This window comes from Crocodylus siamensis, chromosome 4 (genome assembly GCF_052110815.1).
Source record: "Crocodylus siamensis isolate JL-2025a chromosome 4, ASM5211081v1, whole genome shotgun sequence".
Taxonomy (NCBI): Eukaryota; Metazoa; Chordata; order Crocodylia; family Crocodylidae; genus Crocodylus; species Crocodylus siamensis.
The window spans coordinates 217,209,549-217,224,645 of record NC_143398.1 but is presented as its reverse complement, the minus strand read 5'-3'; the positions used below and the strand labels follow the sequence as shown (position 1 = coordinate 217,224,645).

The window sequence follows — 15,097 nt, the reverse complement described above, 5'->3', positions numbered from 1 at the left end:
TGCTGCACAAAGGCCAAATGTGCAGCCACAGCCCGCTGGCAGCTGGCCCAGATGTGCAGAGCTGTGGCCATGCAGTCTCTATCTGGGTCTGGCAGGCATGCAGCCTTGGGGCCTCATGCTGTCGCAGTGGCAGAAGATCATAGCCAGACTGCTGCAGAGAGTAGAGGGTGCAGAGAACTCTTGGTTAGGGCTGCTTTAGCAGTCCAGCTGGCATAAGGGGCTGATTCCTTGGAGTCTGTTATTAGTGTCCCCAGAAACCAATTGGTCAGGCCCCAGAAGCTCCTGAGAGCAAGTAGCTCTGAGCTACTTGCCAGGGCAGCTTTTTATACTGCTGGGGCCAGCACAGGACAGATTTTTATACTGCTGGGGGCAGTATACATGGGTGCTGGCCCCAAGCTCTAGTTTCCCCTGGCTGTAGATGTGGGAGGAGCTGAGTAGGGTTATTTTGCCCTAAGTGGCACAGCTTGCCCCACACCAAAGTGCATGTCCAGGCACATGCACTGAGGCAAAAATCCACAGCTCAAATTTGTGCTGCTCCTATTTGAGCTGCTGCAAGCACACATGCCTGCATGTGTGCACATGCCCTGGGTGATCATAGCTATGCTGAGTCCCAAACTGTGCAAAAGTGCCAAAAACTATGGTTTCACAGATTTACCAACTAGGCACATGAAAGTTAAATAGGTTCTGGGCTTTAGCTAATCTATGGATAAGTATGTATAAAATAAATGGAGTCCCATAGAAGAATGTGATATTTAGCCAGGGGAATAGAATAGGGTAGAGTGCGATTCCATTACTTTAATTCATTATTTGTCTTTCCCTAGTACTTAAAAGACCTAAGCAAGGTGTTTCAAAGCAGTGAAATTTCATTTACAAGCATTTTAATGGAAGACATTCCATGTCCAACAGGTTAGTCAGGGGATGTAGACAAAGCATGCAAAGGAAAAAAGTAAAAAGTTATGAGCTGGGAATTTAAATGTGTGCCTCCTGACCCCCCCAGTAATTAGATTCTATATGTGAAAAAATTATAATCTTGTTACAAATTTCCACATGTACAACCTAATTATTGGAAGTTTGCCTTGAATTTGGGAAAATAAATCGGGGGGCGGGTCAGGAAGCCCTTTGATTTCTGTTTCCACCCCAGCTTTTTCTTCTGGCAGTTCCTTTGTGCTCTATTCACTGTCAGACCCTGTTCTTCCTGAGCACATGAAAGTGAGAAGAAAATGTAAAAAAAACACCTTGAAATTAAATATGGTTGTATAAATTTGCATATAGTGTACATGCACTTATATTATCCAGAATTGACACGTTACATGTTTTTGAAACTGCTGCAAGTTTGAGCACAAGTACTCCCTCAACACATTTTTGAGCGGCACTTTGGTACCTACTTATTTGTAGTACAAACCATGCATGATATTAGTCCAAAGCCAGGGACTCATGATTTACTACATAGATCACTGGTGAGGACAACTTGGTCTGGTTTCACTTCATAGAGGGTGGGACCAAAGTAATCACATGAACCAGGCTGAGAGAAGGGCTGATAGGGGGATTCTGGGTGAACTATATGCAATGTTGTGGCTCATCATGATTTGGATACTGGGGGGTCATCTTCCATTTGAGGAAGTATCCCATATCACAACACAAATCATGTCTGGCACTTCTCACTCTGATACACTTGGAAATTTCCTAGCTTGTATTTTTCATGGAATAAATATTGTGGCAAGAAATAAACAAATGCTCATAATATACCTCCAGGTGAAGTCTAATCTGTAAAGGGTTATGTTAATAAGACTCAAAACAAAGTGGGTTCTAAATGTTAGCCAATATAGCATTTGATAGCAAACATATTTAAAATTGTATTGTTAAAAGCTTAGTTGCAGAAAAAGCTCTGATAGCTAACAATGCACTGGCCAGGTGATAGAATTAGGCCATACATTCTTCACATTGTTGCTGCTGATTGTGACAGAAGAATATAAACTGAAAGGTTTTACAAGGCTGTGAATAATAAGAGTTGGCTCTTTCACACTGATTGCAGTTTGTCCAGTGGGCAGGCTACTCTCCTCAGCCATTTGTTTCAATTACATTTTGGGTGCCAGTAAAAATAAGAGGTATGGTGTAAGTTTTTCTGTAACAGTAATTATCTGTTTTCATGTATCAATAAATTTAAAGGAGACACTTGGGAAGAGTTAATGTGACTAATAACAATCATACTACATTTCCTCATTCATACATATGCTCTGGAGAAAGTCTATAGACAGTCTGGAATAAAAATATTAGCATTGTATATAACATTTTTAACTTAAATTCTCCTCACGTGTCTGTGCTGCATGCACAGAATTTATTGGGATTTGAACATGCTCTTCAGAGAACAGAGTTAACCTTCCTGTTATGACAGATAGCACTTCTACATCTCATATTCCTAATGACTTGATTCTTATTCCATTGTCTTCAGTAGAAGCAGGATTATACCTATAAAAGGCAAATATGTATAAACCAAAGCTACATGTTTGAGATAATGATATCTGGAGAGACAGGAAGACTTTGTTTGGGGGGAGGGATTTGATGTTCATTACTGTAGTGTCTGAGCACCTGTATACAATATTGGTGCAGCTTTAAAATAAAGTTAGGACATATAAGAAACATTTATTAATTTGGCCACTTGGAAGAAAAAATAAATTGTCAAGAATAAATTTGTAATACTAGAGTTTGAAAGGAGATCTTAATTAATTGTGAGATTACTAAATTGAACTAATTTGGTTATATTAGAAATGTATATATGCTATTATTTCCTTAGGCAACAATTAAAATGTTTACTAGACTATGACTGTAAAAATGTCAGTAATTCTGATTGAACCAAGCTCACTGAGAGCTGCTGTTCTGCTTCTTACAAATCAGATTTTCATATTTGTTGTGCTATTACAGTATGTAATAGGCTCAACTGTGGGACTGTCACATGAGTGCTAATCTGGTTGCAGGGTAGGACACAGAAAGCCCAAATGAATGGATCAGTGTCATCCTGGTGAGATGTGGGCAGCGGCATGCCCCAGGGGTTGGTACTTGGCCCAGTGCTGTTCAATAGTTTTATCAATGACTTGGATGAGGGGGTGAAAAGCCCATGGACCAAGTTCACAAACAACACCAAGATATGGGGTTCTGCAGGCACACCTGCAGATAGGTTGCAGATACAAGCAGACCAGGACAGGCAAAATGGAACCATGCTGGGCAAAATGGAACCAAATGAGGTTCAACATAGAGAAATGCAAAGTGCTGCATCTGGGAAGGAAGAACCCCCAGCACACCTACAGGCCTGGCATCGCTAACCTGACTAGCACTACAAATGAAAGGGATCTGGGGGTAACAATAAACCTCAGCATGAATATGAGCTGGCAATGCGATGCAGTAGCCTCTAGGGCCAATAAAACTCTGGCATGCATCAATTGATGCATTTCCAGTAAATCCAAAGAAGTGATTCTCTCACTTTACTCATCATTGGTGCAGCTGCAGCTGGAGTATTGCATCCAGTTCTGGGTGCCACACTTCAACAGGGACATGCTAAAGCTTGAGAGAGTCCAGAGAATGGCCAGCCGCATGATCAGGGACTTCCATGGCAAGCCATGTGAGGACAGGCTGCGGGATCTCAGACTCTTCAGCCTAAAGAAAAGAAGGCTGAGAGGGGACCTGATTGTGGCTTACCACTGTATCAGAGGTGTACATCAGGGGCTCAGTGAGCAACTGTTCACCAGGGTGCCCTGGGAGAAAACTAGGAACAACCGCCACAAACTCCTGGAAGATAGTTTCAGGCTGAAAATTAGGAAAAACTTCTTTACAACTAGCAAGCTCCCACAAGAGATGGTGCAATCATTTACCCTAGAGGTCTTCAAGAGAAGACTGGACAGTCACCTGGTTGGGGTCGTCTGACCCCAAATGTTCTTCCTGCTCATGCAGGGGGCTGGACCTGATGATCCTTTGGGGTCCCTGCCAGCCCTGTGATCATATGAGTCTATGTCCTAATGAAAATCTGATTTCACAAGAATATTTTAATGTGTAACACTGAATTTAATTTTATAATTTTGTTGGACTTTTATTACATAGTGGACACATCTACACATGCACATTTACTGTGCAGTAACCAAAATTACTGCGCAGTATGTGTTCACAACTACACGTGCACATTTACCACACAGTAAATATGGCAACCTACACTGACTTGAGTGTAAATTTGATACCTGCATCCTGTATCCAGTAATGCATGTGTAGAAGCCTTACTGTGCAGTAACACTGTGTGTGTAGAATGACTTGGGACTAAACTTTAGTTAGTCCCAAGTCATTCCACACACATTGTTTATATACTTTAACACCTACACGTGTAGATGCTGACCCATTCCTTCTTACTGGACAGTAATTTACTGCACAGTAAATTTAAGCCAGCACAAATACACATGCAGACATTCCCAGTAATAAGTAACAAGCCAAAACAATGCTATATGATAATCAATGGCAATGTACACAGTATGATAAAATAATGAAATGTTAACAGTACAAAACAGTGTAATTGCATGCACCTTTCCTTTGACTACAACTGCCAGAGAAAGAGCTGACTAGTGTTATATTTAAACTTTTAAGATGTAAACTCCAGTTCCTGTTCATAGGAAAGTAGGCCTGGAAGGGACCTGCAAATGTCATCTGGTACAGGCCTTTACTCAAGGATTGTGTATTCACACAATCCATAAATTGTGAGGGCAGAATTCTCTTTCCCTTTGTGCACCTAAATGGCAGTTTTCTATTAATTTCAGTGGCATTTGGCGCATTTGTCTGGTGTGAAGATTACAATGCTGCCATTCCTATGCTGCAGACACATACGTGTGTGTATGTGTAGACAAAGTGTGCACAGTAGATTATGCACTGGCCAGGCAAGCACGTGGTTATACAAGCATGCTCCCACTAGATATATACAAGTGCATGTAAATCATGAACATTTAGCCAGCCAGAAGCACATGACTAATGACTGTTAGATCAATGAGAAAGGGGGGCCATCCCATGTTGAAACTGAGAGGTTATTAGTCCAAAGCCAGCATTTCAAGTCACAGTGATACTACAGCTAAGCACATGGTCATAGGATGAAGGGATTTTTCCCCCTATGCCAACTAGGGGGTGAAATCCCATCTTGTATTTGAGTAAATGCAATAATTATTTGTTGTATTAGGTAGGAAACATGAATTGTGCTAAATTTATTCCACTTTAACTGTCTGAGTGCTTAGCTGCCTTGAAATATCTAAGTGTTAACTTAATTTGAATAGCTGTTCCCTCCCTTACATGTACACTACATCATAAAGCATGTGCATTTTTCCAATGAATAATTTGAGAACATGATCACATCACAGTCACATTTCTGGCAAGTAAAGACAAATAATGCTTTACTGCAGCATTAGTGTATAGTCCTTGGGTTGGATAACATGTATTAAAGCTAAGTGTCATGATTGAAACGAATTAGAATCATATAGAATTATAAAATGTAAGGCTGTAAGGAATGTCAGAAAGTTATTCAGTCCAAGCTGATTGCTCAAGGCAGTATCATCATCATTTTTCCTTCCATCATCATTTTTCCTTGCCAAGGAAGTGAGCATTCTAGGTGTCACTCATCCAAATGGCATTTGAGCCTGCATCTCAGTCTTCCAAGGACAATGCATTAACCACCACATCACAGTTTATTAGGCATCTAGGTCCTTTTCTGGTACTCTGCAGTGGCCCGTGCAGATGCCTCCTTTTGCCATGCCCCTCACAATCTGAACCTGAGTGTTGTTTGTTATACTTGGGCATTGCTGATGGTGACAGTGCATTTATGCAGGTGTACCTGAAAGCCTGGCTTGGACTATGCAGTCATTATTACTGATGTTAACATGCAAGACAGAAGGAATTTACTTGGCATGCAGAACCAACTTGAGTTTGCAAGTCAGACAGGTGGGACAAGAATGGAGAATAATGCTTTGTTGCTTGCAAACTAAGGATGCCTGATGTAATAATCTTTGATTGCAGTCAAACATGTAACCTGGGATATGATGTTTGCAAAGTCACTTTTTAGACATAACAGAGTAAGATTTAATATAGTTCAATTAATATTGTTAAAATGCTTTGTGATGCTTGAATGGCAGGTGTTATGAAAGTGCAAAGGCTTATGACATTTAGTTGGTAATGAATGCTATACCTGAGACTGTATTTGAAATACCATTCCAATTAAAAGCCTTTGTTTTAACTTGCCCATAACTTTCCTGGGGCTCCTGTTGATATAATTTGCTTGAGGCAAATTGTGTATCTTGCTGAGAAATCACTATGCAATCTCCTGTTGTGTCCTCCCTTTTGGATAGAACTGAATGATACATGTTTTCCCACCTGACCTCTTATCAACCAAGAAGCAGTTGGTAATAACACAGCAATTAGCCCTCTCATACCCCATTCCAAATCATCAGCTTCTGCAGTGAAGACTGCAGTGAATACTATATCTAACCAATTAAATTTCCTTCCTTATCTCCTCAGATACACCTTCCCATTTTCCCTTCAAGTAAGCATGCATCATAGAGGCCCAACTATTCTTGGTGGTAATATCAGACAATTAATCTCCAGAAAGGGATGCATTACTGAGTTTGCACTTGCTCCATTTTGTCTTGTGCTGTCATTTCATTAGATACACAAGGTTTTTTTTAATGCAGCTTCTTAAAAACATATATAAGTTTTGTTATTTTAGATACTAGCGATACAAAAAGCTCTATGCAAGACATTGAACAATTAAATGCTATGGAAGGTACTGTTTGAAAATCATGGGGAAGGAGGTTTGTCCCCCACTGTACACTTAGCTATCATCCTTGAGCTCAAACTTTGAGTATTACTAATGTAGCTCTTTGATAGTGAACTAGGTAAACATTTTAATTAATTACGACAGATCACAGTTTATCCATGTTGTCAATCAACTTTTATATCAAAAAGTTTAGCATTTCAATTAACTCTATTGCCCCATAGTTTAGTTAACTGTCTGTTTTACAGTAATCATGAATTTAATTTCAGATGCCTCTGTAATTATTTTTTACATATATTAACGTATATACTTATCTTCTAATACATTTCCTAGCTGAGACCAGATGAAAGAGGCTCTTTGTTCATAAATCTGTAGGTCGTAAATTACTAGAGAATAATAAACACAAGTGGGACAAGTACTCAACAAAATTAGACTGTTCTAAAATGTATTTCACCAGGACTTCTTGTGGAATGTGATTTTTTTTCTGTCACTATAGTCGCATAAACAAAGTTGAAAATACACTACGCAATATCTATACATGCGCGAAATATTTAGGAATTCTCTGAAATGTATACATAGCCTCCTACCTCAGTGGAAGAGTTTTGAGCTTAGTTGTTGAGCAGAACCTTTCAATGTTATGGCCCTGACCTGGAATTGAGGTTAGGATCAGAGCCAAAGCTGGTGCCCACCTCCCTGCTGCTTCTTTCCCACCACCACCTCCTTGCCTCCACCACCTTTGCCTTCCCGGATCTACAGCCAGAGCTGGATGGTAAGTGCCAGCAGCAAGGAAGTGAGGGGGAGCCACAGGTGGGGGGGGCAGGCAGGGGAGGAAGGTGTGACAGCAGGGAAGGGAGGTGGGAGGGGGCAAGTGAAAGACGGTACAGGCATGGGGTGGCATTCAGGTACAAGCCAGGCATGTGGCAAGGCGAGTTCCTGACAGGGGAGCAGGCAACAGGGGGTCAAATGTTAGGGGGACAGGTGGGAGGGGGCAAGGTGTGTGGGGGGGCAAGGGGCAGGGGTCAGGCTACTTCATCCCCACATTGCATATATATTTGCTTTTAGTGATATTGTGGTTTTAAAACTGTGGAAGTATGTTTCCAAGAAAGACATCACAACTTTACTTTAAATAAACTTTTTCTGGAGCTTTCAAAAGCTTCTTTAATCTTCCTTCTTGGAGTTTGTTTATTTTCCCCTGTTGCTGTCTAAAGCAGGGAGGTATTCTTCATATTTATGGATCTTTGTGAAACAAAACAGCTATTTTTACTGACTGCTATAGTGAATGGTGTAAATGTGCAATTAACAGAGTTACAAAATTTGTTGGTGGAATTAGAATGTAATTAAGTTTATGGATTGCTACAAATAAAGAAGTTGAATCAAACCACCATGGGATAAATTACAATGACTGACATATGAAAATATAGTTGCTGAATATATCTTATTTCTTAACAATTTTCCTAAATCTTTTGATTACAAGGCAAATTCTCATGCAAGACTGCTAAGTTTGTGTCAGATACACATCAAGCATTATAGTTGTGTCAAAATACCAAATATCTGAATAGGGTTGAGTTAGCAAAAACAAATGGGTAAAGAAAGACAAAACCTTTTTTACTAAAATGTTTAAAATTCATAATAGGAGTCAATACTAGCAAGGACTTGATGCATAAACATGCATTATTGTAAGGTAATATTAAGAGGTAAAGTTTAGCTACTTGTGAATGAACCATAATTGGTTTGTTCAAGTTTTAGAGCCTGGGATAAGTGTCTGCTTAACTTCATAAGTTAATGTTTGATATGATCTGAATGACTTAAGGCTATTTCTGTTCCACCAGCATATGAAAGAGTAACTGCACTGTCTCGTAGTCTTAAGAGCTTGTTTTTGCCTTTTGTTTTTGCCACAACTTGTGATCTTTTCTTTGATCGGTTGTAACTATTTTCTAGACTTTTGATCTCTCTTGACTTACACTTGTATGTTGCAGAACATGCAGCTTTTTATAAGTAATGCCCACATTCTCTGGTCCCCTGTGAAAGTATTTGGAATAAAAATTGTACTCTGCTCTCCCCCAAACTTGTAAAATACTGTGGCTTTGATTATTCCTCTAGTATCAAGGTACCGATAGAGATATGGAATGGAAAGATGAGCTAGAAAAGATACAGGAGAACCAATTCCAAGAGCAACACCTCAGGATTGTCCCATAAGTCCAACTGCAGTGATTTTGGAGAAGGAGATGCATTATAGCTAAGATGTAACAGTGGAGATAAAATGAGCTAATCTTATTTCAGAAATCATCTCAAATAACGTTTCTATACATCATCATATTTTGACTTTAAGGTCAGCTACCTCATTGTTTACTTGTATGACTTGAAAGAAATATTTTATGCCACTGGGAATGGAGAACTGAGAGGCTTATAGGTTCTGATAACTCATGAAATACTGGTTCATAAAGCTGTCAGTAATGGAAAACTGAGTATTATACATCCTATATTGTATAATTTGAAGTGGAATTCTTGAGTTTTGAGAGCAAATACTGGGAGAAAAGATGCACTCACTCAGGGTATGGGAGACCATGTGTGATCAGCATCCTGGCACCCAGCCCTTCCTCAGGTGTCATGTAGCTTGCCCTGGGTTTGGAGTTGCTCAGTTTCACGTCTTCTGAAAACATTAATCACTAATCTTTATTATGTGCATTGTTTCCTTCTGCACAGGCTGGATGAGAGGGTGTCACAGGCAATACTTGATTTCAAAAGAAATATAAGAGAAGAGAGAGTCAGCCAGTGCCCTATAAGGTGGGCTGGGCTAGTGTCAAACAGTAACTACTTTTTGGTTTTCTACAATTTGAGGGGTGTGTGCATCTTTGTGTACATCCACAGTGAAGCTGAATCACAACAGAGCATCGGGGGCAGAACCGAATTGCTTCTGAGCATTGTCAGTAGGGGCAAACAGTCACATAGGGTGAAAATGTAGCCATGTAAGGAATGCAGGCATGTAAATGCAAAACAAGCTGTTATGTGAGGTGATGTAGAATGTTTTTCTGTGATTTAAATACCTAAAATGTGTCATTTGTGTGTCTTCGCAGAGAAATAGATTTCTGCCCTGTATGTATACTGCAATATTAGGGTGGATGTATATATCCCAGTATGGTGCGATGCATATAGAAGTAATGCATTTACTTATATATTTGAGGACCATGTGCTTAAAAATATTAGATTTCAACATAATAAAAATATGGCAAAAATGAAATTCAGTAAAAATAGAAATGAAATTATTCAAATAATTTTATGATTTCTCTTTTCTGTTTTCTAACTCAATCCACATTGGTGCTAGAGTGGAACATTTGTTTCAGAAAGGCTATTAGATTCAGGAAAATATTAAAAGGTATAACATCACCTTGTAACTTAGTGTTAACAGCTAGTCTGGATTAAAATCTTTCTTCTTGCTAATAAGATGGATCATTAAATAGCTACATGCATGATTTCAGATGATGGTCAGTGCTATCTTAAATGCATCAAAATAACTCCTAACTGTATCTCTGTGAAATGTTTTGATATGTTTAAATCAATTTGAGTCAACTTTTATTTCTTAAGGTGCAAACAGAGTATTCCTCAAGAGTTATGGTTTGATGAGAGGGAAGGAGCAATTTTGTTATCCATCAACTAACACATTAAAATTTTGTGTCAGAACAAGTTGTGAGCAAACAGATGTCCTAGACCCTTGTCACACTCCAAGTGCCCAAAAATGTTGCTGTGACCAAATGTAGTCACAGTTGGGGATGCTTTATAGGTCAGGGCATCTGTTCATTTATTATATATCCTAGGATTTCCCTGGCAGGGGGATTCCCGCAGTTTATATATCAGGTTGTCACACTCTGATTCAGGATATGCATCTGGAAGTGGAGGACAATAGCCTTGGGTGACATCTGTAAACGCCAATGAAGTAGATCAGGTGTACCAGCACATATTCTGACACAGCTGATCCTGCTCCAAATATGACATCTGTTTTATACCCTTAGAAGCAGGAGGTTTTTGGTGATATCCTTTACTGGACCCACTTTATTATTTCTAGACATGTTTTTTGGCACAAACACTGAGAAGCAATGACTAGAGGTAGGGCATTCTGCACCTGAAAGTTTGTCTATAAAGCTGATCCAATATAAGATACCAACAAAAATAAAACTTTGCTTCTCGCATATTTCCTAGACCATTATGGTTACAACAACATTTGAACCCTTTTATTTCTTAGTAATTTATCAAGACTTTTATTCTCTTTTTTGGTTTCAGGGATGACATGTCAAGCCCGAACATCATATACTGAAGATGAGGTTCTTTGGGGTCACCGTTTTTTCCCTGTTATTTCCTTAGAGGAAGGATTCTTTAAAGTAGACTACTCCCAGTTTCATGCAACATTTGAAGTACCTACCCCACCATACAGTGTGAAGGAACAGGAAGAAATGCTTCTTATGTCCTCCCCTTTAATAGCACCTGCTGTAAGTAACAGTAAAGAAAGGAATAATTCTACAGAATGTCTAGATGGTCTAGATGACATTAGTACAAAGTTACCTTCAAAACTGCAGAAAATGACTGGAAGGGAAGACTTCCCCAAAAAACTACTACGGATGAGTTCTACAACTTCAGAAAAGGCTTACAGCATGGGGGACTTGCCTATGAAACTTCAGCGAATAAGCTCAGTTCCTGGTAACTCAGAAGAGAAACTGGTATCTAAAACTACAAAGATGATGTCAGATCCTATGAGTCAATCTATGGCTGATTTGCCACCAAAACTTCAGAAATTATCAGGAGGAGGAGGCAGAATGGAGGGGAATCTTCCACCAAAACTGAGGAAAATGAATTCTGATCGATTTACATAACATAAATAGACTTTTAGGTATTATTTAAAGATAGAATTCCTAGAAAATCAAATTTGAGCAGAAAAATAACCCCCCTGAAGAGTGTGATAACTAAAAGGTGAAAGTTTCCTCCAAATTACATACAACTTGCAACATCCATATTCCTCCCAGATAACAGTGACTGTACTGTAAGTAAACTTCAAAGATAAAAGATCTGAAATCCTTCTTGGGGTTATAGAGAGCTAATATTAATTGGCATGTAGTATCACACCAAGCATGCAATAATAGTGTGCAATTTTTGCATAAAGTTTTACGGCATGATTCTTACTTTATTTATATTGTATATTCTGAAAAATATGTAAAGGGGGTGTTCCTCTCCCTGATATTTCTTAAGGATAAGTAGTAGGTAAAAAATGAGTGGGTAACTTTCAGGGCAAGTTATAATTTAATTTAATTTTTCTTTTCCTGATGTAGTCTGTGCTGTTTTGTTCAAACAGAGTAGTTATGGTGCACGTTTTCTTTCCTAAGCCAAGGTTATAGGCATTAGCCAATTCTAAACACCAAATCTTTTAGCCTTAAGTCACTTCCCATTTTATAATTTGCTTTAATATCTTTTTTTCCCCTGCCATTAGGACACAAGGAGAAATTAAAATATACTTCATTTGAGGTATTGATAAAAAAACAAACTAAAGAAAATTTACTATTTAGGGCTGGGCCAAATAATCCCCAAACAGATTTTAGTTAGATGGAGCAAAGTACAAAGAAAATTGTGAAATACTTTTGTTTCATGGCTATTAGTATAAATATAACAAAACACTTCAAAATAATTATTTTGCTTGATTTCTGGTGCCAATACTATTGGCCCAATATGGAAATGATATTAATTATTTCTTTAAAATATTACATACATTTTGTGGGTGATATTTTGTCCTTAGTAAAGTCCAGTAAAATTCCCCTTAATTTCAGTGGCATGAGGGCTTCAGCCTCCATTTTAGGGGCCAACTGCAATAAACTGAAATAAAACTGACTCTTACTTGACTGAAAGTAGGCCTCCTTTAATGATTAGGGATCTTACAAACTGAATTGACTTTTTCTAGGTTGTCAAACTTCTATTGCACATCCAAAATATGTCAATATGTTAATGTTTTACACAAAGCTTTCCTAAGCAACTTCTACTGCTTGGACTATTTTCTAAGTGATTAAAAGGTTTTTAAATTTAAAAAATAATCTCAGATGAAGTTGCCCCAAAGAGTATGAAAATAAAAAATGCCAACTTTTCATAAATGTGTGAGGTTCCAATCTTACTCTTTTTATTTGTTTGTTTTCATCTTTCTTTGTTATGATGTTTTGGCATAGTATATGTACCTGTAGTCAGCTGTGGGTAGGCAGCATTTGGTTAGCCATACTCTGCTCAAAGGAGGGTAGCTATCTTAATACACTTTCCAACCTCCCAAAAATTAAACATCTATACATCACAGCGTCTTGAAAAAAAACACAGTAATCGTTGACAAAATGACATTACCAGTGGTGCAACCATCCAGAAGTCATGTGGTCATTAAGATAGGTCTTGGCTCTTGAGGGTTTCCATATTGGCTCATCAATAACAGCAAAAAAAAAAAATAATAATAATAATCCTGGTCTCAAATTGTTTGAAGTCATTTGTATTTTACTAGCCAGATGTATTTTGGGACCACAGTGAATAGCATATTTTACTCTAATCAGCATGTATAACTAGAACTGATTTCTGTAATATATTGGCAGTTCTGACTCAAAGGGCTTTGGACTATGTAAATGAGATTTAAATGGGTGCATATTTTAGCACTGTATAAATAATAACAACAGTAATAATAATAACAGATCTACCAATATCTGTATATGTTCATTTTTTGTAACTGGTTGCAAGGAATGTAAAGCAAAGTGTTCTATGTTGCTAAGTGAGTAAAAACAACTGGAGCTCAGCACTTTTCCTGGGAGTTACAGTACATGATCTGTCATCTGTGTACTTTTGGATTTCATGGTTACTTCCAAAGTTTTTCAGAGTTTATAATGATTTGTGACCTGCATTGCATGCTTCTACACCTTCAGCTAAATTGTCAGCCCTGTGCACGTTATTGTTAATGGGAGTTGTGTGTGTAATTCCCTGCGTGCTAGTACCATGCTCTAATGCCTAGTGAGCAAATTTCTAGTGTTACAAAACAAATTCTGAAAAATTGTGAACTACTTTCCCCACTTTTGTTGGAACTCTGCAAGAGAGAGTTTCTTGAAAAAGACATTTAGCTTCTGCACTAGGCAAAGCTGAAGGCCCTATCAAAAACCATGTCTGGAACTTCCATTTCCTTTGTTTAAGTTTCTGCAGCATGGAAGCTAGGCAGTTATTTTATTATTGGATCTTACTCTAAAGATAGTGATATTAGTAGCATTTCCACTTGAGCAATTTTGGAGTAAATTTGTGTATAAGAAATGAGTATAGGAAAAAATACTAATTGAGCATTGAAATACAATGAGAATTTGCATTGTCCTTGAAAATACAAGGCAACGGTTGGTGAACAAGTTATTTAATAGACTAAATAGCTTTGCTCTGAAATGAGAAGGTGTTCTCTTTTTTATCCGATTTTATTTTTGATGCTGCAGCATACATTGCAATTGAAAATGTTCAGTTATGATTCATTCATAACAACTGAATTTAAGTAAATCATTTATTTTTCCCTGCTGGGAATGAGGCTGCTGAGCCCTGTGGCATGTAGTACAGTATGATGTATGCTAATATTAAAATATATATGTTTTTCATTGATAATACACTGAAATCAAAAACATGGATGATAAATTACTTTTGTAAGTTTTTAGAAACTACTGTTATTTTGGGTTAATATTTCATTTCTACCAGTAAAACCACTGTCATTTCATAATTTACATTTTAGCCCAGCCCTATTGCTTATGCTAAAAAAGTACTTCTGTTTGACTGCACAGCAGGTCTGTGTTCTCTACTGCTGAATTTATGCTTGAATTATATTGTAAATTGTATATATTCAGATTAGAATCAACTAAATGCATTTTCTGGCATGCGATCTATAATTGTATAAATGTATAAGTTTATTTCGATTATACAAAATTACAAACTCTTGTATTCATTAATACTGCAAGCTCAGTTTTATCTAAAGCTATATTAAACTTTCAAAAATTGTTGGGTTTAAATGTCACTGTGTGTTTGTTTTTTTATCAGATGTATCAAACACCTATGGGTTTTTTTGCGAATGAATGAATGAATGTTAAATTTTTGTGTAAAATTATTAAAAGACTAAGGTAAGTCCTTAAGGTTAGGCATTTACTGTGTAAAATGACTGGTCTGCTTCTAATCAACAAATCCAAATAGAGCATTAGGCAGATCAGATGAATCCATAAGGCAGTAAACAATGTTTCTAAAATTATTTTTGGCCTGATCCATCTCCCAGTAAAGATAGTGGAAAAATTTACA

At 37.8% G+C, this 15,097-nt stretch overlaps 1 protein-coding gene across 1 annotated transcript in view; it reads left to right on the top strand.

Moving 5' to 3' along the window:
* Positions 1-14,808, top strand: part of KCNJ3 (potassium inwardly rectifying channel subfamily J member 3) — a 187,092-nt gene extending 172,284 nt beyond the window's left edge. The window contains exon 3 of the mRNA XM_090045701.1: positions 11,060-14,808. Coding sequence (XP_089901827.1) covers positions 11,060-11,646 — 587 coding nt within the window. The 3' untranslated portion in view covers positions 11,647-14,808. The remainder of the gene's footprint in view (positions 1-11,059) is intronic.
* Positions 14,809-15,097: the final 289 nt, after the last annotated feature.